At 65.8% G+C, this 27,932-nt stretch overlaps 1 protein-coding gene across 2 annotated transcripts; it reads left to right on the top strand.

The window, feature by feature from the left end:
* Position 1: 1 nt before the first annotated feature.
* On the top strand, positions 2-27,932 carry JAG2 (jagged canonical Notch ligand 2). Of its 2 annotated transcripts, XM_024231549.2 has the most exons (26): positions 345-426; positions 674-1,024; positions 12,095-12,152; positions 13,856-14,107; positions 14,223-14,283; positions 17,549-17,679; positions 17,783-17,902; positions 18,101-18,214; positions 18,443-18,556; positions 18,708-18,821; positions 18,902-18,948; positions 19,036-19,209; positions 20,555-20,705; positions 20,786-20,938; positions 21,018-21,131; positions 21,437-21,550; positions 21,647-21,760; positions 21,974-22,090; positions 22,336-22,363; positions 22,452-22,537; positions 23,179-23,292; positions 23,403-23,518; positions 23,937-24,179; positions 24,811-24,942; positions 26,053-26,209; positions 26,511-27,932. In XM_024231549.2, the coding sequence occupies exons 1-26, from the start codon at positions 361-363 to the stop codon at positions 26,984-26,986; spliced, it is 3,717 nt and encodes a 1,238-aa protein (XP_024087317.1). In that variant the 5' UTR covers positions 345-360; the 3' UTR covers positions 26,987-27,932. The 2 variants fall into 2 exon arrangements, with proteins under 2 accessions (XP_024087318.1, XP_024087317.1); XM_024231550.2 differs by lacking the exon at positions 18,708-18,821 and having other exon boundaries at positions 2-426.

The following is a 27,932-nucleotide window of genomic DNA, read 5'->3' as shown; positions in this document are numbered from 1 at the left end:
CAGTCTCGTTCCGAACTTGTTGGCTGCGGTGCCGGGAGCGCGGGCGCGCAGAGCTGAGGCAGGGACCCGCTGCCTTCACCGCCGCCGCCGTCGCCGCCGGGTGGGAGCCGGGCCGGGCAGCCGGAGCGCGGCCGCCAGCGAGCCGGAGCTGCCGCCGCCCCTGCACGCCCGCCGCCCAGGCCCGCGCGCCGCGGCGCTGCGCTCGACCCCGCCCGCGCCGCCGCCGCCGCCTCTGCCGCTGCCGCTGCCGCTGCCTCTGCGGGCGCTCGGAGGGCGGGCGGGCGCTGGGAGGCCGGCGCGGCGGCTGGGAGCCGGGCGCGGGCGGCGGCGGCGGGGCCGGGCAGGCGGGTCGCGGGGGCAATGAGGGCGCAGGGCCGGGGGCGCTTGCCCCGGCGGCTGCTGCTGCTGCTGGCGCTCTGGGTGCAGGTGAGCGGGGCGGCGGGGGCGGCGGGGGTCGCGGACTGGGCACACCGGGCCGCCCCTAGGGGCCGGGCGGGCACTGCCTGGGGCCGCCGTGGTTCGGAAGCCCTCGAGGCTGCGCGCGGCGGCTGGGGCTCCGGGCGGGCGCGGCTGGGTGGGGGCGGGGCGGCGGGGCCTGTTCCCCCACCCCTGGCGCCCGGCCCGCCGACCCCGGCCCGCGCCTCCCTCCGCTCTCCCGCTGCCTTATTTTTAGGCGGCGCGGCCCATGGGCTATTTCGAGCTGCAGCTGAGCGCGCTGCGGAACGTGAACGGGGAGCTGCTGAGCGGCGCCTGCTGTGACGGCGACGGCCGGACAACGCGCGCGGGGGGCTGCGGCCACGACGAGTGCGACACGTACGTGCGCGTGTGCCTTAAGGAGTACCAGGCCAAGGTGACGCCCACGGGGCCCTGCAGCTACGGCCACGGCGCCACGCCCGTGCTGGGCGGCAACTCCTTCTACCTGCCGCCGGCGGGCGCTGCGGGGGACCGAGCGCGGGCGCGGGCCCGGGCCGGCGGCGACCAGGACCCGGGCCTCGTCGTCATCCCCTTCCAGTTCGCCTGGCCGGTACGTGCGCTCCATCCCCCGTGCTCCAGCCATTCCCTCTCCCTCCGCGCCCCGGCCCCGCGCGCTTCGCGACCCCCCAACACCTGCGGCCGGGTCTGCGTGCGAGCCGCGCGCGCCCAGGCGGGGCGGGGCCGGCAGGGGGCGCGTGCTCTGGGGACTCGGTCCGCGCCTGGCCACGTGGGCGCGCCGGGGCCCCGGGGCCACCGGGAGCGGGGTCGCGGCGGGGGCTGGGCGGCGGCGTCCCGCGTGCGCGGCGGTGTGCGGCGTGTGCCTGCGTAGCCCTGCGCGTGTCTGTCTGGGTGGGGAGGCGAGGCGAGGCGCCCCGGTCCCGGGCAGGCCGCGGAGGCATGTGCGCAGCGCGTGCTGGGGCTGGTCTAGGGCAGGCCCTGACGGAGCCTCCCCGGGCCCGTGGCCAGCCTGCGCCTGCCCTGCAGTTTCCTGGATGCCTGAGGGGCACGGGCGGGCGCCGTGGGACCTAGGCCCGGGAGAGCCTAACGCCTAACGCTTATGTCGGCGGAAGCCCCCGATGCTGACCCAAGATCCTTCGGAAGCAGAGATAGTGGATCCTGGTGCTGTGACCTTCTGTGGCACTGCCCTGTTTGTGGGTTTTTTTGGTCTTGTTACTGTTTGGAGGGGCAGAAGCTGAGTCGGGGCTGTCTGGTCTCCCCTGGCAGGTGGCCAGTCAGGCAGGAGCCCTGGCCTGGGCGTGCTGGGAGGAGGGGTGGTAGGGGTCCAGTGTCACTGGGAAACAGGTACTCATCCCAGTGGGCTGGCGGGAGGGTAGTGATAGGGGGGCAGGCCCAGTGGGCCTTGGGGGCCTTACCTCATTGCCTGGAGCAGGGCCTTGCCCTGGTGACCAGAGGTCCTTCCCTGCTTGGTCATTGTGCTGGGGTCCTGGAACTAGGTGAGTGCGGGAATGAGAGGGCCATGCAGACCTGTGATCAGGGAGTAGATGGACCTGGGAGCCAGGAAGTGGCTCCAGCCAGCAGGAGGCACAAGAGTGTGCCCACCTGGTATCCTGGGGCATGAAGAGATTGTGAGTTGAGGGCAGTCCCTGCCGAGGTCACGCCAGTTGGGCCTGCTGTGTCTGGCTCCCAGTCCTGTGCTGTACCTTTGCAGCCCTGGCTGGCGGCCTTGCCTGCTGCTCCCATCCTCACCACTTCCTGAGCTCCCACCCGTGGAAGCTGGCCACGGTCTCCTCCGGCCGTGTCCTCAACCCCTGAGCACCCCACCGGGTATCCCTTGACCGGGGGGCCTCAGAGAGGGGAAAGTGTCCCCCAGATGGAAAAGGCAGGGGCAGGCATGGGAGGGCCCAGGCAGTTGTGAGAAGCCCAGCCCCTCGCCCCCACGGCGGCGCGGCAGGCAGGTCTGAGCAGGGCCCGCAGCCTGTCATCTGCATCTGGGCCTGAGCCAGCGTGGCCCCACATCGCTACCTGAGGATGTGTTTTCTGCTCGAGTTGGCAGCAGTGGGTGTGGGGGCAGGGAGGTCTTGGAGGAATGTGGCGGGCTATCGCGTGTCCGCCCTGGCTCTTCGCCGCGCTGGCCAGCCGGTCAGGTGTGGGATGGGACCGGGCAGGCCCTTGCCTTCCTTGGAGTCCGGGCACTGGGTTTCGGGGCCAGCTCACCTCTCTGCCTCTTGCTTCCAACCGGTTCCTCGAATGCCCCAGGAGGGGGCAGGTGGCCTGTCTCTGAGTTGGGGGCCAGGGCAGTGGCATAGCTGCGTGTTTGGGGGCAGCCCTGGTCTCCTGCCATGTGGCCTGGCTGCCGGGCGGGAGCTGTGCCGTGATGCCAGCACCCTGGTATTTGTACTCGGGCGGCGGCAGCCCGCGGCCACGCTGCCCTGGCTTGCTGAGGTCCAGCTCTGTGTGGTGAGCTGAGGTGTACTTGGCTATGACGGGAAGGCAAGGACCGAGTTCAGGCTCCCTGGGACCTGAGGAGGGGTTTCAGCCTGGAGGCTAGGGTGGCATCCTGCCCAGGGCCGCCAAGGGACTTTTGGGCTCCTTGGAGTAAAGGGAATGAGAGGGCCTTGTGGAAGAGGAGTGGGGGAGTCTGGGCTCTGCATTCATCTCCTCTGCCCCCTGCCCCCGAGTGACTCTCCCAACCCTGTGGTCTCTGCTGTTGGCCCAGGCCTGGCTGGGTGGCCCTCTGCCCCCTGGCCTTGCTTCTTGCGGCCGGGGTCTGTGTGCTGTCTGCTCCTCATGTATCTGTGCTGGTCTCGGGCTCAGCTTCGCTCAGTGGGCGGGCCCAGGGTCTTGGATGTGGAGAGGTGGTGGACCACATGCCAGCAGGCTGCCCGGCTGCCCCTCCTCTCCTGGCTCCACCCCCAGACGTCCCCAGGAGGCCGGTGTCAGCCTGGGTTGGTCCTGGTGCCTGGCTTGTAGCTGGCAGGGTGAGGCCACATTCTCCCAGCTGCATGTGTGCACGCACCCCGGGTGCTCTGTAGGCATGGCAGGTGGTGATGGAGGTTTGGGGAGGAGTAGTGTCATGCTGGGGGCAGCAGGGAGCTTTTCTCTGGGGCCTGGTAGGTGGCAGGCCCAGGGGACACCTGCTGGCTGAGGGAGGAGCAGGGTGGTGGCAGTTGGCCGTGACCTGGGCAGCCAGGGCCCCGCCCTCAGAGGTGCAGCTGGAAGTCGTGCCTGCCTGGCTGGCCCATCTCTGGAGCCAGGAGCCCAGGAGCCTGCCTGCCAGCGAGGGTCTTTCTTGTTCTGTCTTGGCATGTGCATGCTGGGCTCCAGGGCAGCTATGTGGGGTGGCATGGCTGGAGCATGGTCCCCGTGACGGATCTGGGCTTATGAGGAGAATGGGATGGGTGAGGGCCCTGCAGATATAGGAGGTGGGCCTGGGGCTGACCCTGTGTCTATCAGCTCAGGAGGCCTGAGGTGCTGGGCCATCAGAAGGTGCTGGGGCTGAGCTTTTCTCATCTGTGAAAGGGGCACAGTGCTGCTTTTTCATTGCGGGTCTCACGAAGTCAGATGGGGCTGCTGGGCTCCCAGCTCAGGCTCTGCTTGTGCCCCCAGCCCAGCTCCTGGACCTGTCCAGTTCCTCCCCTTCCCAGCCTTCCCTCCCCTCTTCTTTGCCCCCTAGGGAGGAAGGCTCTGACAGAGCCCACCCCCTGCATCCAGCTCCCCTAGGGCTCAAGGTGGGCCAGGCTGAGGTCTGTGCCTGGGGCCACCTAAGCTGCTTGTGGCAGGTGTGAGGTTCAGCCCCACTCTGCTTCCTGTTTTTTCTGAGCTTGGGCTGGGGATGACAGGGCCCTGGCCTCCCCACCATACCTTCAGGGGATCCTGTCTGCACACTGGGGACCACCCCTCTCCTTCCCACACCTTCCCAGTAGGGACCAGGAGAGCTGGCTGGTCTGGTATGGAACGTGGGCGTCTGGGTTCCTGTGTTGGCTGGGCATCGGTCTGCTCCTCCTGTCGTGGCCCTGGGGCCCAGAGCCCTGGGGAGAACTCAGGGCATGTCCGCCTTGTACATTGGGGGTCTGGTTCAAAGCTTTGGTATGGGGGCAGGGTGGGGCATTCAGTGCCCAGGCAACATGGGGACCATAGGAGCCAGGGAGGACTGCCCTTGGCCAGGGAGGATTGGAGAGTGGGCTGGGGGTTTGTCACTGGTCCCTGAGGGTGGGCTGAGGGGTCAAAGCTGCAGCATGATAGGAAGGCTGGGAGGTGGAGGGGTTGGGTTGGGGAGCAGGCAGCAGGCCTGGGTGGGAGGGGACTGCGGCTCTCAGGGGCCCTCCTGGGCTGCTCCATGGTATCTTTATGAGGGGAGCAAGCTAGGCCAATGAAGGGGTGCTTGTGGGGCCAGGCTTCGGCCTGAGCTGCTGGTGGTGGAGTGGGGGAAGGAAGACAAGGATCTGCAATCCTAGGCCCCAGCCAGGGTCCCCGTCCCCAGACCCCAGGCCTGAGCGGGGTCCCCGTCCCCAGACCCCAGGCCTGAGCGGGGTCCCCGTCCCCAGACCCCAGGCCTGAGCGGGGTCCCCGTCCCCAGACCCCAGGCCTGAGCGGGGTCCCCGTCCCCAGACCCCAGGCCTGAGCGGGGTCCCCGTCCCCAGACCCCAGGCCTGAGCGGGGTCCCCGTCCCCAGACCCCAGGCCTGAGCGGGGTCCCCGTCCCCAGACCCCAGGCCTGAGCGGGGTCCCCGTCCCCACACTCCAGGCCTGAGCGGGGTCCCCGTCCCCAGGTCCCAGGACTGAGCGGGGTCCCTGTCTGCAGACCCGAGGCCTGAGCGGGGTCCCTGTCCCCAGACCCCAGACCTGAGTGGGGTCACTGTCCCCAGACCACAGGCCTGAGCGGAGTCCCTGTCCTCAGACCACAGGCCTGAGCGGGATTCCTATCCCCACATCCCAGGCCTGAGCAGGGTGTGGCAGGCATCAGTTGTACCCTGGGCTTTGTGGCAGGTGCTAGCAGGCCCCGGCTGCCACCGTCTTCACAGTGGGGGGCCTGGGACCTAGAGGGGGTGTGTTGCGGAGGCGGGGTGCACCCAGGCAAGGCCCTGGCTGGTCTCTGGTGTGGAGCATGGGTGTGTGGGTTCCTGCGTGGGATGGGCTTTGGTCTGCTCCTCCTGCTGCGGCCCTGGGGCCCAGAGCCCTGGGGATAGTGTTTGCCCCCACCTCCTCTTCCCTCCCTCGGGTGACAATGGTGGCAGAGGCCTGGGCCTCTCAGAAGCTCAGGTTTCAGGAAATGTATCTGTGTTTGGAGCTCCTGGCGCCTGCAGCAAGCGCTGTGCTCCACGGGGGGCGGGAGGCTGATGTGGGAGGCCGAGGGGAAGAAACCAAGTCGGGGCGTTGGTGGGGCAGCAGGTCTAGGAGGCTGTGTTGGCCTGGACCATGCAGGGCCCTGGACCTGGGTTGCCTGAGTTTTGGGATGCTGTAGATTGGGGGTATCTACAGCAATGGTGGGCAGTGGGGTGCCGTGGACTTAGGGTGCCTGGGATTTGGAGTACCCTGGGCCATGAGGTGTGCTGGGCCATGCAGTGCCCTGGACTGGGGGTGCCCTGGACCTGTAGTGCCCTGAGCTTTGGGGTGCCCTGGACTGTGGGTATACTGGGCCATGGGGTGTACAAGGCTGTGGGGTGTACTGGATCTAGGGTGCCCTGGGCTGTGGGGTATACTGGATCTAGAGTGCCCTGGGCAGGGGGGTACTGTGTGCTTTGGGTGCCTTGGGCCTGAGGTGTCCTGGGCTTTAAGGCACTCTGGACCTTGGGGTGTGCTGGGCCATGCAGTGCTTTGGGGCTCTGGGGTACCCTTGGCTTTGGGGTGCCCTGGACCTGGGGTGCCCTGGGTCTTGGAGTATGCTGGGCCATGCAGTGCCCTGGGCTGTGGGATACTCTGGGTTTTGGGGTGCCCTGGGTCTTGGAGTATGCTGGGCCATGCAGTGCCCTGGGCTGTGGGATACTCTGGGTTTTGGGGTGCCCTGGACCTGGGGTACCCTGGGCTTTGAGGTGCCCTGGCCTGGGGTGGAACATCTATCGCCTTGTCTGCCTGTCCTCTGACTTGTGCCACTGCTGTTTCCCCTGCCCGGGGACCGGAGGAGGGGTTTAGACTTAGCCTTGAGGGTTCGGGCTGGGGAGGAGGCAATCAGATGGTGGGAGATGAAGTTGGGCTGGGGGTCTGCTTGTGCGGTGGGGGTGGGTCAGGCCGGGCGCTGCAGGGAGAGGCTTAGCTGGGCCCTCAGGGATGAAGCCCTTTCCCCTTTGGCCTCCAGAGACTGGGCAGGGTCATAGCCCTGCTACGCTGGCCTTGAGGGAGGGCCTGGGTTCCTCTCGCTGCTTGCTGGGGAACCTGGGCAGGTGATGGGTCTCTGACCTGTCCCCAGACCCCCAGCCCACCCATTGCCTATTGCCCCTGCCAGCGCCAGGCCCACATCCCCACAGGTCCCAGCCCCATTCCTAGAAGGGCAACATGCCCCCCAACCCCCGCCCAATCCAGGCCCTATTGTCCCTCCTGTGTTCTAGGGGTTTGGTGTTGACAAAACTCTGTCCCAGACCATGGCCCGCCAGACAGGAAGGACAGGGGTGAGAGGTTGCCATTCGCAGAGGAGGCAACTGAGTCCTGGAAGGATGGGGGTGAGAGGTTGCTATTCACAGAGGAGGCAAATGAGTCCTGGAGGCTGGCCCCTAGGGAAGAAGGGGAGCTGGGAGGGCTGGCAGGTGGGGTGAGACAGGTACCGCCCCGTCAGCTGGCTCAGGTCCACTCTGGATGACTTCCTGCCATCCAGGTGTAGGGACCCCAGCTGGCGGGCGGTGAGGCCCTCTCGGAGGGCGGGCAGGCACACATCCCTGCGGGAGCAGGTAACCGGAGCCCTGGGCTCAGGCGAAGGTGGCAGTAATCTTACCTGAGTGGCTGGCATGAGGTTTCCTGGGAGTCGAGAGGAGCTCCCTGCTGGCCCTGAAGCCCAGGTGTGGCTGTGCCGGGAGACCGGGAGACCTGGCTTTCCTCTGCCTGCCCCGTGGCCAGAGCTGCTCTCAGACCCACGCTGGCCCCATCCTCTGACCTCACTATTGCTGCTTCCTGGTCCTGCTGGTTCCTGTCCAGCGGCTAGAGTGGCTGTTAAAGCCTGGTGGGTCCCAGTCCTCACTCAGACCCCCAACAACAGACCTCACTCAGACCCCCAACAACAGACCTCACTCAGACCCCCAACAACAGACCTCACTCAGACCCCCAACAACAGACCTCACTCAGACCCCTAATAGACCTCACTCAGACCCCCAACAACAGACCTCACTCAGACCCCCAACAGACCTCACTCAGACCCCCAACAACAGACCTCACTCAGACCCCCAACAACAGACCTCACTCAGACCCCTAATAGACCTCACTCAGACCCCCAACAACAGACCTCACTCAGACCCCTAATAGACCTCACTCAGACCCCCAAAAACAGACCTCACTCAGACCCCCAACAGACCTCACTCAGACCCCCAACAACAGACCTCACTCAGACCCCCAACAACAGACCTCACTCAGACCCCTAATAGATCTCACTCAGACCCCCAAAAACAGACCTCACTCAGACCCCCAACAGACCTCACTCAGACCCCCAACAACAGACCTCACTCAGACCCCCAACAACAGACCTCACTCAGACCCCCAACAGACCTCACTCAGACCCCCAACAACAGACCTCACTCAGACCCCCAACAGACCTCACTCAGACCCCCAGCAGTCACCCACTTCGCTTAGCCTCAGGAAGGAAGTCCGTGCTGGGGTCTGGATCTGTGGTATGACCCCACTGTCCCCGTGGGCTATGCGTTCTCAGCCCCTGGGCCTCCTTGTGGGCTCTGCCATGCAGCTCCTTCACTTCCTCATGCCCTGCAGCCTCAATCCCAATGCCACCTGTTCAAAGCCTGGCCTGGCCTTTTTTTTTTTTTTTTTTTGAGATGGAGTTTCGCCCTCGTTCCCCAGGCTGGAGTGCAATGGTGCGATCTCGGCTCGCTGCAACCTCTGCCTCCTGGGTTCAGGTGATTCTCCTGCCTCAGCCTCCGGAGTAGCTGGGATTACAGACACCTGCTACCATGGCTGGCTAATTTTTGTATTTTTAGTAGAGATGAGGATTAACCATGTTGACCAGACTAGTCTCGAACTCCTGATTTCAGGTGATCTGCCTGCCTCGGCCTCTTAAAGTGCTGGGATTACAGGCGTGAGCCACTGTGACCCGTTGGCCTGGCCTTATTAGAACAACAGCCCCTGCCCCCTGCTGCTTTCCCTGAGCCCTGCTGGCTATAGGTTGCCGTCCTTGGTGGCAGAGGCATGCCTGCTGCACACTTGATGTGAACGAAGGAAGGAAGGAACGAAGGAAAGAGCCAAACGCCAGACGCCTGGGAAGCGGCTGGCTGCTCCAGCTGTTACCAGGGATGGGGAAGGGCTTGGCCAGGTGCAGCTGCGAGGGTGGTGCTCCAGGCAGACAGGTGGACAGGCTGGGGTGGGTGGGTGGGGGTGGGCAGGAGCCTTGGGAACCCCAAGGGTGCTCTGAGCTGGGAGGGTGTGGACAGAGTCCTGGTGGGGGTGTGGACGGAGCTCTAGGGGGTGTGGATGGACCTGACGGGGGTGGTTTGTGGACAGAGCTCTTGGGGATTGTAGACAGAGCCCTTGGGGGGTGTAGACAGAGCCCTTGGGGGGTGTAGACAGAGCCCTGGTGGGGGGGTGTAGACAGAGCCCTTGGGAGGTGTGGACAGAGTCCTGGGGGGTGTGGATGGAGCCTTGAGGGGAATATGGATGGAACTCTTGGCATTGTGTGGATGGAACTCTTCAGGAGCGTACAGAGCCCTGGGGGGGTGTGGATGGAGCTCTTTGAGGGGTGTGGACAGAGCTCTGGTGGGGGTGTGGAAGGAACCTTTTGGGGGATGTGGATGGAGCTCTTTGAGGGGTGTGGACAGAGCTCTGGTGGGGGTGTGGAAGGAACCTTTTGGGGGATGTGGATGGAGCTCTGGGGGGGGTGTGGATGGAGCTCTGAGGGGGGTGTGGACAGAACCTTTTGGGGGATGTGGATGGAGCTCTGGGGGGGTGTGGATGGAGCCCTGAGGGGGTGTGGATGGAGCCCTGGGCGGGGTGTGGATGGAGCCCTGTTGGGAGGTGTGGATGGAGCCCTGGTGGGGTGTGGATGGAGCCCTGGGGGGGTATGGCTGGAGCCTGTTGGGGGGTGTGGATGGAACTCTGGGGGGGTGTGGATGGAGCCCTGTTGGGGGGTATGGATGGAGCTCTGGGGGGGTGTAGATGGAGCCCTGGGGGGGTGTGGATGGAGCTCTTGGGGGGTGTGGACGGAGCTCTGGGGGGGTGTGGACGGAGCCTATTAGGGGGTGTGGATGGAGCTCTGGGGGGATGTGGATGGAGCTCTGGGGGGGTGTGGATGGAGCTCTGGGGGAGTGTGGACGGAGCCTGTTGGGGGATGTGGATGGAGCTCGGGGGGGGTGTGGACGGAGCCCTGTTGGGGGGTGTGGACGGAGCTCTGGGGGGTGTGGACAGAGCTCTGCGTGGGGGTGTGGATAGAGCTCTGCATGGGGATGTGGATGGAGCCCTGTTGGGGGGTGTGGACGGAGCTCTTGGGGGTGTGGACGGAGTCTGTTAGTGTGGACGGAGCCTGTTAGGGTATGTGGACAGAGCTCTTGAGGGGTGTGGATGGAGCTCTTTAGGGGGTGTGGATGGAACCCCGTTGGGGGATGTGGATTGAGTTCTTTGGGGGTGTGGACAGAGCTCGGCGGGGGGTGTGGACGGAGCTCTAGGGGGTGTGGACGGAGCTCTGCGTGGGGGTGTGGATGGAGCCTTGGGAGGCATGTGGATGGAGCTCTGGGGACTGTCTGGCGCCTGTCGGCAGAGGTTTGCAGGCCCTGGTGGCCTCAGGGAGCCCTGGAGATGGGCGGGGACTGGGCCCTGTGGCCTGGCGGGGCCATGGCGGATGTGGGAAAACGGGTTTAAGGGGAACTTAAGAGGTGGGAGGGCCTGTTGACAGCTCGACGTGGCTAGGGAGGGTTCTAGGAGCGGGTTGCGGATGGCCCCCCCACTTCCATCCTGTGCTCCTAGCTGGGTGAGCCTCCTCGGGCCGTCCCTGGGTGTTCTGCAGGCAGGGGCTCGGGAGTGGGGGCCAGGGTTGCACAGCTGTGAGTGAGGCCCAGGGTGGGTGGCTGTGTTGGGCCCTACTTGTCCGTATTTAAGGGACAGTCGGAGGTGTGGGGCGGGGGACTGGGTGGGGTTCCTGGAGGCTGGGCTGGGTGTGGCTGGCAGCAGGTTGGTGAGGGAGGGGCTGGACGTGGGAGTGCAGTCTTCTGAGACATCTTGGGAGGCCAGGCCTGTCCTTAGCTGGATGAGGCCGAGGCACCGGGGCGTGCGGGGGGTGCGCGGCGGGTGAGGACCGGGGAAGGGCTGGCAGGCGTCGGGTTGGGCCTGGCTGGGGAAGTGTGGTTTTCCCCAGCTTAGCCAGGCCTTGGGGCTGGTTGGATGGGGTGCGCTGAGGGATGGAGCGAGCCTGGCCTGCCCGGACACTGCCCAACGCAGCATCCCCTGGGGTGGGAAGCCAGCAGGCCCTGAGGTGACTCAGCCCCAGCCCCCTCCTCTGGGCCCCACCCGGATGGAGCCAGGGCTGGGCTCAGGGGCCAAGGGCACACCAGGGGTGGACTGGGGGGTTCCTGGGCAGTGAGGGCTGAGAGGCTGTGGCATGTGGGTACCCAGTGCTGGGTAGTACAGGGCATGTCCCGGGGGTCCCACCTGTCTGAGCATGTCTGTGAGTGACCGTCTCCATGGGCTGCGCTAGGCGGAGCAGGGGGCCAGCCCTGTGGTCTCTTTGCTTGGCTGACAGCATCGCCTGTCACCATGGCTGGGGTACAAGGGCCAGGTGGCCCGGAGGCAGAGGGGGCATAGTGGCCATGGTCTGAGGCTGTGCTGGGCAGTCCCAGGACCTCTTGGCCTCAGTTTCCCCAACTGTACCGCAAGGGCCCCTCCTGCCACCTGTTCTGTGTGGGGGTGGAGGTAGGTGTGGGTTTGCCTGTGTGCCGTGTACCTGCAGGACCTGAGCTCTGGCCTGTCGGGGCCTCTGGCTGGGTGCCCTGTATTTGGCCACCCCGTGCACCTGGTGGAGGCCGCCGGCGTGGTGGTGGGGCCCCACGTTCTCTCGCGTGGTCACCCCCAGTGAGGCGCCAAGGGGCGTTCCACCGGAAACGCTTGGGTCCCGGCTGCCCGTGGGGCCCCTGTCTGTGGCCACTCCAGCCAGGCTGCCCTTTGCCCACCTCTCCCCCCGGTCGCTCTTCCTGTGCTCTGTGCTGACTTGAGCCAGCTCAGGGCAGGCTGGGCCTCTGGCACCCCAATGGTAGGGAGCCCAGGCCCCTGAGCCTGCGTGGCCTGGAGGGGCAGTCTCTCTCCCTTGAGCTGGGTCATTTTTGGGTCTGCAGAGGATGTGGCCTGAGGATGAGGAGGGTGGTGGGTCCTGTGAGGACTCTGGAGGGGGTCCCTGGCTGGGGAGGAAGGGCCAGAGCCTGGCAGACCCAGGGACAGAGTCTGAGCCCTGGGCCCTGGGCCCTGTCCCACCCTGAACAAGGCAGGCAGGTGTGGCCTCAGGCACCTGACCCGCCTCTCCATGTCTGCAGCGCTCCTTCACCCTCATCGTGGAGGCCTGGGATTGGGACAACGATACCACCCCAAATGGTGAGTGAGCCCTGGGCCAGGTGGCAGCTCCTCTCAGCTTCAGGGCGCCTGTAGCAGGGCCCACGTCCTCTGCCTGCTTGGGACAAAGCCTTGCTTTACCCTGAGGATCATGTGTGCTGTTTCCGTTTTTGCTCTGGCTGCCAGGAAGCTCTGCCATGTTTGGGATTTGCAGAGCTGTGCATGCGCTCTCTTCCCCAGTCCTGGCTTTGCCTATGTTGCTCTTTTTGGGCCCATGTCAGTGACTTAGTGGAAGGGACACCCTTGAGTGTGTCTCTGGCTTTGTGGTCCCCTCTACTTGTCTGTACTGGAGCACAGAGCCTTGGTGGCTCTCTCCCTGAGGCTCGCTTGCTAGCTGGCTGGCCTATGCTGTAACGGGGGGATGACTTCCATGGGTGAATGCGGAAGGACCCACAGGCCGAGGGAGCAGCTCGTGTGAAGGCCCAGGCAGGAGCGGGCTGGCTGTGCAGGAGGGGCAGCCAGGGCCGGGCTCGGATCATGGAGGCTGGCAAGCTCCGCCTGGCAAGCTCTGGCTGCCTTATGGAGGGTGGGCTGTGGGGCCAGGACAGACTGAGGAGGAGCTGCCACGTGAATCTGGGCGTGTCAGGGTAACTTGGACCAGGGGCAGTCTGAGGGGGTGAGAGGGGCTCTGGCTGCTTTCAGAAGTGGAGGCATGGGGTTGGCCAATGGGTTGGAGAAGGGAGAGCGGGGCCGGGGCATCCTGGCTGCCAGCAGAGTGGAGGGGCTGTTTTCAGGGCAGGGACGGCGGCGGGGGTGCCCAGGTGGGGAGCAGCAGCTGTGGGGACCCCAGCGGTTCAGGGCAGGGGTGTTCCCTGAGGGGGTGGCAGAGAGACAGGTGGGCTGAGGACCAAGCAAGGTCATCAGGGCTCTTGACGACGTGAGCCTGGAGAGGCTGGGGCGGCTGGGAGGCCCCTTGGGGAGTGGGCCAGCACAGTGTCCTCCCAGGCCTTGGCCCATGAGGTGGGAGAGGTGGGGTCTGGAGGACCCATTCACCTTTTATTGTGGAAAACGTTGAGCCTGTGCCGAAGCGCAGGGACCGGCATCACGGACTTTGCATACCAGCACCAGCAGCTGTGGTGCCCCTGGCCCCTGGTCTCCCGGTGGCTTACTTAAAGTGAGGCTTAGACAGCGGGTCATGGGACCTATGCCTGTCTTGGGGGCTTGAGGGGAGGCTTGTTTTAAGGTGGGGACGGTAGCAGTGTTTGGCACTTCGGGGAGCAAGTCACAGCTCAGGAGAGGGGAGGGCAACTGAGCGCCATGCTTGTGCTGGCAAGGGCTGGACACGGTGCCCAGGTGGGTGCAGGTGTTGGAGCAGGGCTGCAGGTGGATGGGCACAGGTGTGGGACATGGGACTCACGCCCTGGCAGCAGCCGTGCCTTCTCTGTGGAGTCCGTGGTCTCAGCAGCCCTCCCTGCAGGACCCCTAGCCCCTAGCTGGGCCCCCCGACCCTCTGCGTTTAGGGTGGGAGCAGGGGCGCAGGCTTGGTGGCGGGAGGGATAGGCCTCTCGGGGCCCTGAGCTTTCTGTAGCAGCCTGGCCAGAGGCCCTGCCCTCAGTGTGCTGCTGCTGCCTGCTGTGCCCCGGCCTTGCAGCAGCCGCAGACTTCTGCCCCGTCCCCATTGTTCCTGGAGGCCGCCTGGCTGGGCTGGTTTCTCTGGCCTGTGCTGACTCTGCCGCCTCCCCAAGAGGAGCTGCTGATCGAGCGAGTGTCGCATGCCGGCATGATCAACCCGGAGGACCGTTGGAAGAGCCTGCACTTCAGCGGCCACGTGGCGCACCTGGAGCTACAGATCCGTGTGCGCTGCGACGAGAACTACTACAGTGCCACCTGCAACAAGTTCTGCCGGCCCCGCAACGACTTTTTCGGCCACTACACCTGCGACCAGTATGGCAACAAGGCCTGCATGGATGGCTGGATGGGCAAGGAGTGCAAGGAAGGTGAGGGGACCGCCGGGCCGCGTGGACAGCAGGGAGGGCCTTGGGCAGGGCCCCGGGCACAGGCCTTGTGGCCAGGCTGGCTGCAGCTGTGCCTCTCGCTCCTGTCTGTTCGCAGCCGTGTGTAAACAAGGGTGTAATTTGCTCCACGGGGGATGCACCGTGCCTGGGGAGTGCAGGTGAGTGTGCCGCCGGCCCGTCTTTGCCCTCCCAACCTTTGCCCTCACATCCTCACTGGCACACACAGCCTTGCTGTCAGGAGTCGCCCGGAGCTGGCTGGAGGTCGGGCACACAGCTGTGAGAGCCGGGCCCTGAGCTCGGGAGGCTCCTTAGTCAATGCAGTAGGTGCGTGTGTGAGCATGGGATGTGTCTGATGGCGGCAGCCCTGTGAGGACAGTGAGGAGAGACTGGGGAGGCTGGCTGGACAGTCACGTCACCAAGGGGCAGAGACCTGGAGGCTGCAAGCCACCCGAAGATGGGGCATGGGCAGAGGACACGGTAACCCTGCCCGTGGGGAGGGGGTGGGTGGCGAGCGGCCAGTAAGTGACACCAGCAGGCGAGGGGCGGCAGAGCAGACCGGTGCTGGGAGCTGAGGCCTGCAGGACCAGGGAGAGAGGAAGGGGCTGCTGGCAGACTTGTAGCCGGGCAAGCTGGGTGGAAGGGCTGTGGTAGCTGTTGAGTGGGGAAACACCAGATGGGAGGCTGTGAGGGGGAGGCTGTGAGGAGGAGGCTGCTGTGGGGCATGTGGGGGTTGTGGGGGAGGGGCCCGCGGGATGGGGAGAGGGGCACCGGTCCTGCACACATCCTGGGGTGGAGCCCAGGGGTTTGTGGATGGATTTGATCAAGGAGGAAGAGTGTGGGGTGAGGAAGAACCCCAAGCTGCTGAGCAGCGGAGCGATCGTGGCTGAAGGAGGAATGCCGCAGAGCGGCAGGCGGGGCCGAGGTTAGGTGGATGTGGAGAGGCGATGCCTGCCCTGTCCCCGGAGACACCCAGGAAGCTCGTGGGAGAGGCCTGGCCTGCGCCACGCAGGGCCTGTGGGGGGTGGCATTCAGGCGGTGTTGAAAGCCCAGACGGCAAAGGGGGGAAGACGGAGAGGAGAGAGGCCAAGGGGCAAGTCCCGGCTGCCACAGGTCAGGGCGGATGGATGAGGAGCCAGCAAGGACCTCCACGAGGGAGTGGCCGGGGTCCTGCAGCCAAGTCCAGACAGTGGAGGCCTCTGGACCCGGACCAGGGTGTGGGGGGATCCAGCCAGGGGGGCTGGCAGCTTTGTCCTAGAGTGAAGCAGAGAAGTTGACAGGGCAACCAGAGGGGCTGGGGCCCAGGGTCTGGGGTGGGCATGGACTTCGAGCCGTGGTGCTTACTGTGCGTGAGCAAGCTGGGGAGCCCGAGAGAGCGGCGTGAGTGGGTGGAGAGACAGCAGGTGGAGGTGAGCACCGCCCTCCAGCCAGCCTTGGGTTGCAGGGGTCCCGGGACCTCCCTCTGAGGAGTGGGTTTGTCTCCATGGGACGAGGACACTGGGGCACAGAGAGCCTAATGATTTCCCCAGGGTCACACAGCGTGGCGTTTTGGAGAGGAGTCGGGGAGTTTGGGAACCAGCTGAGCTGGGAGTCAAGGTGGGGAGGTGGGTGCCCCTTCCACAGGCCCCACGGTTGAGTGGCCTGGAGGGTGCAGTGAGGGGCTTTCCCGGCCAGTCCCAGAGCGGGGAGGCAAGCAGGGCTGGGGCTGCCCACCCGGTCACTTGCACACACAGGGATTCCTGGCAGGTTGAGCGAGTCTCAAGTCAGCTCAGAAAGTGCAACAGGGTGGACCTGGTCTGGGCAGATGTAGATGTAGGTCTACAGGAGTCGGCCTCACTCACCCTCGCCTGGCCCAGTGTGCATCACACAACCTGGATGGCAGTGCCACCCTCCCTGGATGGCTGCTGGCTGGCAGCTGGAATGTCCCACCAAGGCTGGAGGAAGGCAGCAGGGAAGTTGGCCATCCCTGCCCTTTCTCCGCAGGAAGATGAGGAGCCGGAGTCCAGGGGGCCTGGTGGGTGGGGGCAGTAGGTGAGCTCCGCCTGCTCTTCTTGCTAGCCCTGTAGGGGAGGCCCAGCTGTTGCTGACAGCCTCGGCTCAGGTTCCAGTGCAGGACGCCCCCCCACCGGATGCTGCGGAGATGGCCATGCCTTCCTGCTGTCGCCTCTCCAGGGCCCTGGGGCTGCTGGCTGGGGAAACCAGGAGGTGGGGGCCTGGTGTGGGCTGCCCTGCCCAGGGTCGAGAGCACGCCCTTGGGACCCACGAGGTCTGGGCTCTGAGCCCGGCTGTGGCCGCTCTCTGGCAGATGACCCAAGGTGTGTCACAGCCCCGCCCTGAGCCTGGGTCTCTGTGTCTGTGGAGGAGGGATTCTAGGCAGGCTGTGAGGCCACCCGCATGGATACTGTGCGTGCTGGGCTGGATGCTGGAGACATGTTCTCCCCAGCCTCAGTTTCCCCATTTGTGGCAGCCGAACTGGGCCGATAGGCCTTCCATGCTGGCTGTGTGGCTTGAGGGCGGCTCAGGAAGGGCCGTGGTTCTTTCCTTTTACAAAAATAAAGTGTGGCGGGTGCCGGTGTGGAAGTGACGTGGCCTGGATGACATTCCCGTCCTGCAGGGCCGGAGAGTTCTAGGAAGGGCCCCCCGGGAGTCCCGGCAGGGCCTGGATGGCAGCCCGCTGGGCCTTGGGGTGTCGTCGTTGCAGGCTCTCTCCCCTGACGGAGGCACCCTCAAGTCAGGCCAAGTTCTATCCTGGCCACCTGCCCTCTCCTGGGGGACTCCCAAGATGGGACGTTGGCCAATAGCCTGGGGCAGGGTGAGGCCTGGGGGTTGTGTCCTGGGGTTGCAGCTGGGGGTGCAGCTGGAGCTCCTGCAGAGTCAGGAACTACCCTGAGCAGGGCTGGCCCAGGCCGGCCTGTGGGCCTCAGTAGCCCCATCTGTGAGATGGGTACCTTGTGGGACTTTACTGGGAGCGAGCGAAATGACTGCCTTTGAGGTGGGGGTGAGGGCACGTGCTGTGCCCAGGGACACATGGCCGAGGCAGGGCCAGAAGTGCTCCCCTGCTGTCCGCCCGGCCCTGGCAGCCCCTGGTGAGTCCGAGCCGGCATTCTCATCTCCGGGGTCCCGGCAGGGCCTTCCTTTCCTGGCGCCTGCTCTCGGGGCCCAGCTCACGGGTGAGTCCCAAAATAGCTCAGGGAGGAGTGACGGGACAGCTGGGGCTGACCGTCGGCAGCCAGCGGCCGGGAATGCCCGTGACAGTGGGGCTGGCTGGCGGGGCTGCAACCCCTGCCTGGCTCGGGCTGCTCCAGTTCAAAGGCCTGAGGCCGCCCGCCGGCCCTGGGTGTGGTGTGGGTGACTGTGCCTGGCTCCCCTGCCACCCTTTCAGGCGCCACAGCTCACTGGGTGTTGCACCCCTCCTTCTTCCCCCAGGTGCAGCTACGGCTGGCAAGGGAGGTTCTGCGATGAGTGTGTCCCATACCCCGGCTGCGTGCATGGCAGTTGTGTGGAGCCCTGGCAGTGCAACTGTGAGACCAACTGGGGCGGCCTGCTCTGCGACAAAGGTAGTGGTGGGGGGCGGCAGGCCTAATGCTCTGCCATCGAAGTGTGGGTTGTGGGGGAGCGGGGGTCCGGCTTTTCCCCTGAGCATCCCACCCCTGCCCCCAGACCTGAACTACTGTGGCAGCCACCACCCCTGCACCAACGGAGGCACATGCATCAACGCTGAGCCCGACCAGTACCGCTGCACCTGCCCTGACGGCTACTCGGGCAGGAACTGTGAGAAGGGTACGTGGGGGGCTGGCCACCCAAGTTCTGGCCAGGCAGGGACTGGTTCCCTGGGGAGCCGGTCAGGCCCCATCCCTCTGGCCTCCTGTGTGGTGGGCCCCTGACCCCCAGCTTGGGAACCTGTGGGCTTGGGGAGGAGTGCTTGTGGAAAGCTGGGGGCCTGGCTGCCAGCTCTGCCCCCTCCCCGTGGTTCTACAGCTGAGCACGCCTGCACCTCCAACCCATGTGCCAATGGGGGCTCTTGCCATGAGGTGCCATCTGGCTTCGAATGCCACTGCCCATCGGGCTGGAGCGGGCCCACCTGTGCCCTTGGTGAGTGTCTGCACATGAGTGGGGGACTCCTGCCTAGCATCAGTGGGGGTCTGGGAGTGGGGCAACTCGCCGGGGGTGGGGTGCAGTGGTCAAGTCACACGTGTGGCTGCGGCTGGCTTGGCGAGGACAAGTGGCAGGAAGACCCAGGCTTGCGGCGCCACCTGCCCACGGGGACCGTATTCCCATGGCTCACACTGCCAGGGCCCCACCTTTCTCCACCCTCTGCAGACATCGATGAGTGTGCTTCGAACCCATGTGCGGCCGGTGGCACCTGTGTGGACCAGGTGGATGGCTTCGAGTGCATCTGCCCCGAGCAGTGGGTGGGGGCCACCTGCCAGCTGGGTAAGGGCTCCGAGCGTGTCCACAGGAACGTGGGCCGCGCATGCGGGCTGCTGGGGCTGCTGCTGGTGCTGCTGGGCTGCGGGCGCCAGGTGCCGGTGCTGCGGGGCAGGCAGGGCCCGAGCCCCACGGCTCCCCCTTGTCTCTTTCACAGACGCCAATGAGTGTGAAGGGAAGCCGTGCCTTAACGCTTTTTCTTGCAAAAACCTGATTGGCGGCTATTACTGTGATTGCATCCCGGGCTGGAAGGGCATCAACTGCCACATCAGTCAGTATGGGGGGTGGGCGCCGGCGGGTGGGCCGAGGCACGTGGGACCCTGCCTCTGACCCTGCTCCTCTGCCCCCCAGACGTCAACGACTGTCGCGGGCAGTGTCAGCACGGGGGCACCTGCAAGGTGAGGCGAGGCTGGGAGGGTGTGTGGCGCGGGTGCTGTGGGGCTGTCGGGGTGCCTGCAGGAGGCTCACCTGGCTGGCCCGCCCAGGACCTGGTGAACGGGTACCAGTGTGTGTGCCCGCGGGGCTTCGGAGGCCGGCATTGCGAGCTGGAACGAGACGAGTGTGCCAGCAGCCCCTGCCACAGCGGCGGCCTGTGCGAGGACCTGGCCGACGGCTTCCACTGCCACTGCCCCCAGGGCTTCTCCGGGCCTCTCTGTGAGGTGAGGTCTGCCTGGTCACCCTGCCCCACCCGCTGCTCTGGGAGCTGTAGGGCAGCCCTCGTCCCCCAACCATGGGGCCTGAGTGACCCAGGGGTGCTGCAGGGGGAGTTGTCCCCAAGGCATCCCAGGCTCAGCCCTCCACTGGGTGCCAGGTGGGCAGGCGGGGCTGTCACAGGTCACCAGGCTTGGCCCCCTGTGGCCCTTGCTTGTTGTGATGGGTCTCCTGGTGGCCTGGGCTAGGAATCCCCGGGCTGCTGGCTGCCCAGGCCTATCTGTCCATCTTTACACTCCCTCGGGACTGGAGGGCAGGGGGCTCTGGTGGGCAGAGCACATGGGGTAGGGTGGGTGCCTGATGGCGGAGGGGCATACACCTGTCATAGCTGAGTCCTGGGTCGGAGTGGGCATCTCTCTCAGGGCTGATGCTCTCGCCTCCCTCTGACTATCTGTTGGTACTGGATCCCCTCCCCAACCTCCCCTTTCCACCTGTCTCCAAAGTAACCTGCCTTCCCCCTTCCCCACCTCCCTACCACCCCCTTCCCCACCTCCTCCCACCCACCTCCCTACCACCCCCCTCCCCCACCTCCCCCAACCCTGCCTCCCCATTACCTGCGTCCCTACCACCCCCTCCTCTTACCTCCCCTTTTTCCCTGCCTCCCCCCACCCACCTCCCTACCACTCCCCTTCCCCACCTCCCCCAACCCTGCCTCCCGCCACCCACCTCCCTACCACTCCCCTTCCCCACCTCCCCCAACCCTGCCTCCCGCCACCCACCTCCCTACCACCCCCCTCCCCCACCTCCCCCAACCCTGCCTCCCCATTACCTGCCTCCCTACCACCCCCTCCTCTTACCTTCCCTTTTTCCCTGCCTCCCCCCACCCACCTCCCTACCACTCTCGGCCGCCCGCGATCCTGCCCTGGCCTTGGTGCAGAGGATGTGCCTCCTGTCCAGACGGCTTCTTGGGGCCCAGGGCAGGGGTCTGACCTCAGGACCTGCAAGCATGGCAGTGGCTGGCCCTGGAAAAGACCCAGTCTTGGCTCTGAGGGTGGCCAGGCGCTGTCCTTCCTGCCAGCAGCAGGGGCCGAGGCCACATCCCTCCCGAGGGACACTGAGGAAGCTGGGCTGCAGTGGAGGTGGGGGTGGGGGCCCACAGGGATCTGCGTTCAGCTGACAAGGCCTGGGCAGTCTCAGGTGTGCAGGGGTCTTGGGCTCTGGCTGGCACTGTCAGGCCCAGGGCGGAGGGGCCTGGGGGTTCCCAGGGATCTGCCGTCGTGTGGACAGAGGCCTGGCCTGTGTTCCCGGCCTGGGCCTGGGCCTGGGCTCTCACAGGCACTCCCCACCCTGCAGGTGGATGTCGACCTTTGTGAGCCGAGCCCCTGCCGGAACGGCGCCCGCTGCTATAACCTGGAGGGTGACTATTACTGCGCCTGCCCTGATGACTTCGGTGGCAAGAACTGCTCCGTGCCCCGCGAGCCGTGCCCTGGCGGGGCCTGCAGAGGTGCTGGGTGCGGCATGGGGTGGTGGGGGAGATGGTGGGGCAGGGGCGGGCCTGACTCCTGACTGTACTGCCTGCCATAGTGATCGATGGCTGCGGGTCAGATGCAGGGCCTGGGATGCCTGGCACAGCAGCCTCCGGCGTGTGTGGCCCCCACGGACGCTGCATCAGCCAGCCAGGGGGCAACTTTTCCTGCATCTGTGACAGCGGCTTCACTGGCACCTACTGCCATGAGAGTGAGTGGCCGCGAACAGCGGGGCTGGTGGTGGGGCTGGGCTGGCCTGAGGCCCTGGCTCACCCTGCTCACCTCTGCAGACATTGACGACTGCCTGGGCCAGCCCTGCCGCAATGGGGGCACGTGCATCGACGAGGTGGACGCCTTCCGCTGCTTCTGCCCCAGTGGCTGGGAGGGCGAGCTCTGCGACACCAGTGAGTGTTCCAGCACCCGCCCACACGGCCTGTGCCTCCACCCCCGTGGGCCCCTCATCCCCCTGAGGTGGGCCACTGTCTGGGTGCAGCAGGCCCCGTACCCAGAAAGGCCTGGCCAGAGGGTGCTGCCACCACGGGGTGGAATCCCAGGCTGCCCCCATGCCCGGGGCCAGCTCCCTCTGCCCGAAGCTCCTTCCCAACCCCTCTCTGTCCTCACCTGGCCCGGCTCCAGTGCTTCCTCCCCCTGGAAGCCCTCCCCGAGCGCCGGTGACCCCCCGCCCGCTGACCGGCGTCCTCGCCCCCAGATCCCAACGACTGCCTTCCCGATCCCTGCCACAGCCGCGGCCGCTGCTACGACCTGGTCAATGACTTCTACTGCGCGTGCGACGACGGCTGGAAGGGCAAGACTTGCCACTCACGTGAGTGTCCGCAGGCCCCGGCCGCCGGGGGCTGCCCCCAGGACCCTGGCCTTGGCGGTCTGGGTCCCGCCTGCTGAGCGGCCCATGTGCCCACAGGCGAGTTCCAGTGCGACGCCTACACCTGCAGCAACGGCGGCACCTGCTACGACAGCGGCGACACCTTCCGCTGCGCCTGCCCCCCCGGCTGGAAGGGCAGCACCTGCGCTGTCGGTGAGGAGCCCCCAGTGCCCCTGCGACCGCCGGGCATGTGCCCTCCCAGCTGCCGCTCCCTCGGGCGTGATGGGCTGAGGGGTCTTTTTTGAGGGCCACACCTGCCCCCTGCCCCTGGGTCTGTCTGCCCTGTCTGGGTTGGGGGCACTGTGTGGAGACCCAGGGCCTGCCGGGGGCCAGGTGAGAAGCTCCCTCCTTCTCCTCTCCTTACAGCCAAGAACAGCAGCTGCCTGCCCAACCCCTGTGTGAATGGGGGCACCTGCGTGGGCAGTGGGGCCTCCTTCTCCTGCATCTGCCGGGACGGCTGGGAGGGTCGTACTTGCACTCACAGTGAGTGTGGGAGGGGTATGGGTGGGGGCCGCTTTCCTCCATCCAGATGACATCCCTGCCCCCGACTCACCCCCCATCCCCTTCTGCCAGCCCCTCCCCCTGCTGCCCCCTGCCCCCAGCAAAAGGCACCCTCCTTGATGACCCTCCCCAGCCCCACAGCCTGATCATGCCGAGCCAGCCTGGACAGTGCCTGGCACGCTTGGGGGGTGGGTACTGATCCCCTGCCTTCTCTTCTCCCAAACCAGATACCAACGACTGCAACCCTCTGCCTTGGTGAGTGGCACCCTGGGGGCCGCAGCAGGGGTGGGTGGGACTTGGCGTACCACGGGGGGCCGCCTGATGCCCACCCTCTGCTCTGCAGCTACAATGGTGGCATCTGTGTTGACGGCGTCAACTGGTTCCGCTGCGAGTGTGCTCCTGGCTTCGCGGGGCCTGACTGCCGCATCAGTGAGTGGCCAGACAGCCCCAGCCCCGGGAGCCCCTCAACCCAGCCGAGGTGTCAGGAGTCTGGGGACATCAACGTCCACGTCCCTTGAAGGGCAGTGTGGCCACAACCACTTCCTGTCGCTCTTCTGAGCCTCAGTTTCCCCACATGTCTATGTCCTGTGGGGTCCTGCGGTGTACCCTGCCAAGTGATTAACTGGGGGGCCCCAGCCTGGGGGACCAGTCCGGGGCCAAGGGAGCTATGGGGGTTGGAGCGTGCAGCCTGACGTGGGCTCCTCTGTGGCCGCAGGGCTGTCGTCTCTGGGTGTTGGCCCAGCTGTCTGTCCGGCACCCCTTGGCTGGTCCGACGCAGCAGCTGGGGCTAACCCAGGATGGGACAGGCCCACTGCAGAAGCAGATGGAGGAGGGTGCTGTTGGGCCAGGGTCAGGCTGGGCTCAGGAAGGCCTCAGGCAGGCAGCAGCTTGGGCTCTGGGGCAGGTGGGCCATGCAGGGCTGGCGAGGCCTCTTTGCTGGCCCAGGGGCTGCTCCTCATCATCCTGGGGCTTGCGCCTGTGTGCCACTGGCTCCCCGCTGCCCTAGGCCATGCCGGTCCTGCGGTGGGCATTGGCCTCACTGCACTGAGCAGCGGTGGCTTTCCCTGCAGACATCGACGAGTGCCAGTCCTCGCCCTGTGCCTATGGGGCCACGTGTGTGGATGAGATCAACGGGTATCGCTGTAGCTGCCCACCCGGCCGAGCCGGCCCCCGGTGCCAGGAAGGTAGGCCCTGTATGATTGCCCTGGGCTGGGGTGGGTTGGGGGACATGGGTGACACCCAGCTCCAAGGGCCAGATGCCCACTGCTGACCCTCGAGCCCCTTCTCCCTACAGTGATCGGGTTCGGAAGGTCCTGCTGGTCCCAGGGCACTCCATTCCCACACGGAAGCTCCTGGGTGGAAGACTGCAACAGCTGCCGCTGCCTGGATGGCCGCCGTGACTGCAGCAAGGTGTGGCTGCCCGTGAGCCTCCCTGCCCTACCCGAGGCTGGTGCACGCTGACCCTAACCACTCTGTGAGATCAGGAGGCGGGTGCTGGGGTCAGGATGGACTCAGAGCTGTCTGCCCCCCACTTGAGGGACACCCAGGGAGGAGGGAGCTCAGCCAGGCCCCATGCTTCGATGTGCAGTTGGGAAAACTGAGGCCTGGTCTGGGTCCTGCCTTGCTCTGCCTGCCCTTTCTGATGTCGAGCTTGGCCTGCCTCCCTGGGAGCCCTGGGTGGGGGGTGGGCTGGGCCCTGGGGCTCACAGACCTGGGCGGTGTCCCTCCCCAGCATGGGGCCTGTGCCTGCCTGTGGGTCCTCATCTGTGTGCCTGCATCTGACCCTCCCGTGCGCCTGCACCTGACCCTCCTGTGCGTGCCTGCCCAGGTGTGGTGTGGATGGAAGCCTTGTCTGCTGGCTGGCCAGCCCGAGGTCCTGAGCGCCCAGTGCCCGCCGGGGCAAAGGTGCCTGGAGAAGGCCCCAGGCCAGTGTCTGCGACCACCCTGTGAGGCCTGGGGGGAGTGCGGTGCAGAAGAGCCACCGAGCACCCCCTGCCTGCCACGCTCCGGCCACCTGGACAATAACTGTGCCCGCCTCACCTTGCGTTTCAACCGTGACCACGTGCCCCAGGTGAGGGGCCTGGTGGCATCTGAGCTTGCAGAGGCCACACGCCGGCATCTGCTCGTGGCATGGCCAAAGCCTAGCCCCGCGAGGTCACAGAGAGTGGCCCTGTGGGGTCAGATGAGAGGGGCATTGGGCCTGGTGCTGGGTGGAGGTGGCAGAGGAGGCTGGGAGAGCAGCCAGCTGGGGGTGCCTGTTTGTCCAGCTGTCCTGAGGGCCTGGACTGACGGCGCCATGGCTGCGTCGTCCCAGCTCTTGGGTTGTAGCTCCGTGGGCAGTTTTGCCCTGGCCAGGGACCCACCTTTGTCTGCTGTGTGCTTGGAGCTGGGCCCCTGTCTCCCAGGGGTGGTTCAGAACTGGAGGAGACCCACTGTACCCGGCCCTGTCTCTCCTTCCCCCACTGGCCTGCAGGTGGAGCTGGCTCCGCCGTGAGGATGGGTGGGTGGGCACCATCACTCCTGCCTCCTGGTATAGGGCACAGCCGGGTGGGAAGCTGCCCCCCCAGGCCCTTAGCATCCTTGCTGTGCTCTCCTGGGCGGGCTGTAGGGTGTGTCTCGCGTGTACCCACAGCGCCAGTCCAGGGACGTAGGTGTCAGGTTCACGGCCCTGCCCTGCCCATGCACTGCCTGTCTCTGCCCAGGGCACCACGGTGGGCGCCATTTGCTCCGGGATCCGCTCCCTGCCAGCCACAAGGGCTGTGGCACGGGACCGCCTGCTGGTGTTGCTTTGCGACCGGGCGTCCTCGGGGGCCAGTGCTGTGGAGGTGGCCGTGGTGAGTGCCCAATGGGGAGCAGCACCTGGGTGGGCCCTGGGTCCCGTACTATGCAGGTCCTGGCTATGCTGAGCAGAGGCTCCGGCGAGGCTAGTCCTGGTGCGGAAGGACTGCAGGCAGGCCTATCTCCCTGCGCTGGGGCTGCAGCCCCTCGCTGCCCACGCTGCAGGCCCGTGGAACTGCTCCCTGGGCCCAGCCAGCATCAGGGAAATGCAGGGCTGTGGTGTGGAGCCCGCTTCCCCTGCAGCTGCATCCTCGCCCGGTCCCCTGCTCTGTTTTTGCCTTTGTGTCCCTACGTCACAGGCAGCAGGAGAGTCCGTGGGCTTAGTCTGCCCTGGGAGGCCTGCTTTGGAACTGGCACCTGCCCTGGCCCTGGGGGATGTCAGATATGAATGGATACCAAGGGGGTCGGGTGAGACTGGGGTGGAGATGTGCCTGGAGAGGGGAGGGAATGTTCTGGAACATGGTGGGTGGGTGTGCAGAGCAGTGGGTGTGGCCATGGCACAGTGTGGCTGGTGGAGGCCATGGCCAGGCACAGGAGGGACGTGCAGTGTTTTGGTGCCCTGAGGCCGCAGAGGGGGTGGGGGACATGGATGGGTGCTGCTGGGTGATGGAAGGACAGTAGGGGCAGGGGGAAGATGTGAGAAGTGTGCCAGCACCGGTCATGGCGCTATCAGGGACGTGATGGAGGCAGGGGCACAGCCCCAGGTTGCTGTGGCCTCGCGAAGGCACTAGGTTTGTGGTGCCCTTGGGGTGTGGCCCATAGGTGGGAGTGGGGGCTGAGAGCTGACAAGAAGGGATGGCCATCTCGGAGCAGGCGTCAGTGAATGGGGCCACACACCTCCCCCACTCACTGCCTGGTGGCGAGGTCCCCACCACAGGACCCCGGGCTCTCCTGTGTGCCCGAACGGGGACACCTTCCACCCCTCCACTCCTTCCTCCCCACTCCCCACTCACTGCCTGGTGATGAGGTCGCCACTGCGGGACCCCGGGCTCTCGTCTCCTGTGCGCCCACCATGCTCCAGCGTGGCCAGGGCCTCAGTATTGGGGGCAGGCTCTTGGGAGCCTGGGGCCCTCGGGCCATCCCCCCAATGCTGTTCTTTGCCGCAGTCCTTCAGCCCTGCCAGGGACCTGCCTGACAGCAGCCTGATCCAGGGCGCGGCCCATGCCATCGTGGCCGCCATCACCCAGCGGGGGAACAGCTCACTGCTCTTGGCTGTCACCGAGGTCAAAGTGGAGACGGTTGTTATGGGCGGCTCTTCCACAGGTGAGCGCGGGAGGGAGGCCCCTGGGAAGGCACCAGGCAGGCAACTCAGGCGTTGGGCACAGAGCCGGCCGACCCTGCCAGCCACCAGGAACACAGAAGTCCCTGGCATCTGCTGCCCCAGCTGTCCAGCCCCACAACCCGACCTTCCCAACCCCCGTCCTGGGACCCTCCCCACAAGCCAGGAACCAGAGGGTGGGGCCCGGCCGCCTGGCCCGCAGGGCCCTCCCAGGCCTGGGTGTGTGGCTAGTGCCCTGCAGGCGCCCAGGCCTCAGTGCCCACAGGCTTCTCCCCGGTCCCCCAGGTCTGCTGGTGCCCGTGCTGTGTGGTGCCTTCAGCGTGCTGTGGCTGGCGTGCGTGGTCCTGTGCGTGTGGTGGACACGCAAGCGCAGGAAAGAGCGGGAGAGGAGCCGGCTGCCGCGGGAGGAGAGCACCAACAACCAGTGGGCCCCGCTCAACCCCATCCGCAACCCCATCGAGCGGCCAGGGGGCCACAAGGATGTGCTCTACCAGTGCAAGAACTTCACGCCGCCGCCGCGCAGGGCGGACGAGGCGTTGCCCGGGCCGGCCGGCCACGCAGGCGTCAGGGAGGATGAGGAGGACGAGGATCTGGGCCGCGGTGAGGAGGACTCCCTGGAGGCGGAGAAGTTCCTCTCACACAAATTCACCAAAGATCCTGGCCGCTCGCCGGGGAGGCCGGCCCACTGGGCCTCAGGCCCCAAAGTGGACAACCGCGTGGTCAGGAGCATCAATGAGGCCCGCTACACCGGCAAGGAGTAGGGGCGGCCGCCAGCTGGGCCGGGACGCAGGGCCCTCGGTGGGAGCCATGCCGTCTGCCGGACCCGGAGGCTGAGGCCATGTGCATAGTTTCTTTATTTTGTGTAAAAAAACCACCAAAAACAAAAAACAAATGTTTATTTTCTATGTTTCTTTAACCTTGTATAAATTATTCAGTAACTGTCAGGCCGAAAACAATGGAGTATTCTCGGATAGTTGCTATTTTTGTAAAGTTTCCGTGCGTGGCACTCGCTGTATGGCAGGAGAGAGCAAAGGGTGTCTGCATCCTCACCAAATCGTAGCGTTTGTTACCAGAGGTTGTGCACTGTTTACAGAATCTTCCTTTTATTCCTCACTCGGGTTTCTCTGTGGCTCCAGGCCAAAGTGCCGGTGAGACCCATGGCTGTGTTGGTGTGGCCCACGGCTGTTGGTGGGACCCGTGGCTGATGGTGTGGCCTGTGGCTGTTGGTGGGACTCGTGGCTGTCAGTGGGACCTGTGGCTGTCAGTGGGACCTACGGTGGTCGGTGGGACCCTGGTTACTGATGTGGCCCCGGCCGCCGGCACGGCCCGTGGCTGTTGGCGCACCTGTGGTTGTTAGTGGGGCCTGAGGTCATCGGCGTGGCCCAAGGCCGGCAGGTCAACCTTGCGCTTGCTGGCCAGTCCACCCTGCCTGCCGTCTGCTTCCTCCTGCCCAGAACGCCCGCTCCAGCGATCTCTCCACTGTGCTTTCAGAAGTGCCCTTCCTGCTGCGCAGTTCTCCCATCCTGGGACGGCGGCAGTATTGAAGCTCGTGACAAGTGCCTTCACACAGACCCCTCGCAACTGTCCACGCGTGCCGTGGCACCTGGCGCTGCCCACCTGCCGGCCCCGGCCGCCCCTCCTCGTGAAAGTGCATTTTTGTAAATGTGTACATATTAAAGGAAGCACTCTGTATATTTGATTGAATAA

The sequence above is a fragment of the Pongo abelii genome, chromosome 15 (genome assembly GCF_028885655.2).
Source record: "Pongo abelii isolate AG06213 chromosome 15, NHGRI_mPonAbe1-v2.0_pri, whole genome shotgun sequence".
In the NCBI taxonomy this organism is placed as follows: Eukaryota; Metazoa; Chordata; class Mammalia; order Primates; family Hominidae; genus Pongo; species Pongo abelii.
Note: the sequence above shows the minus strand (reverse complement) of the source record. Positions and strands in the feature narration are given on the sequence as shown.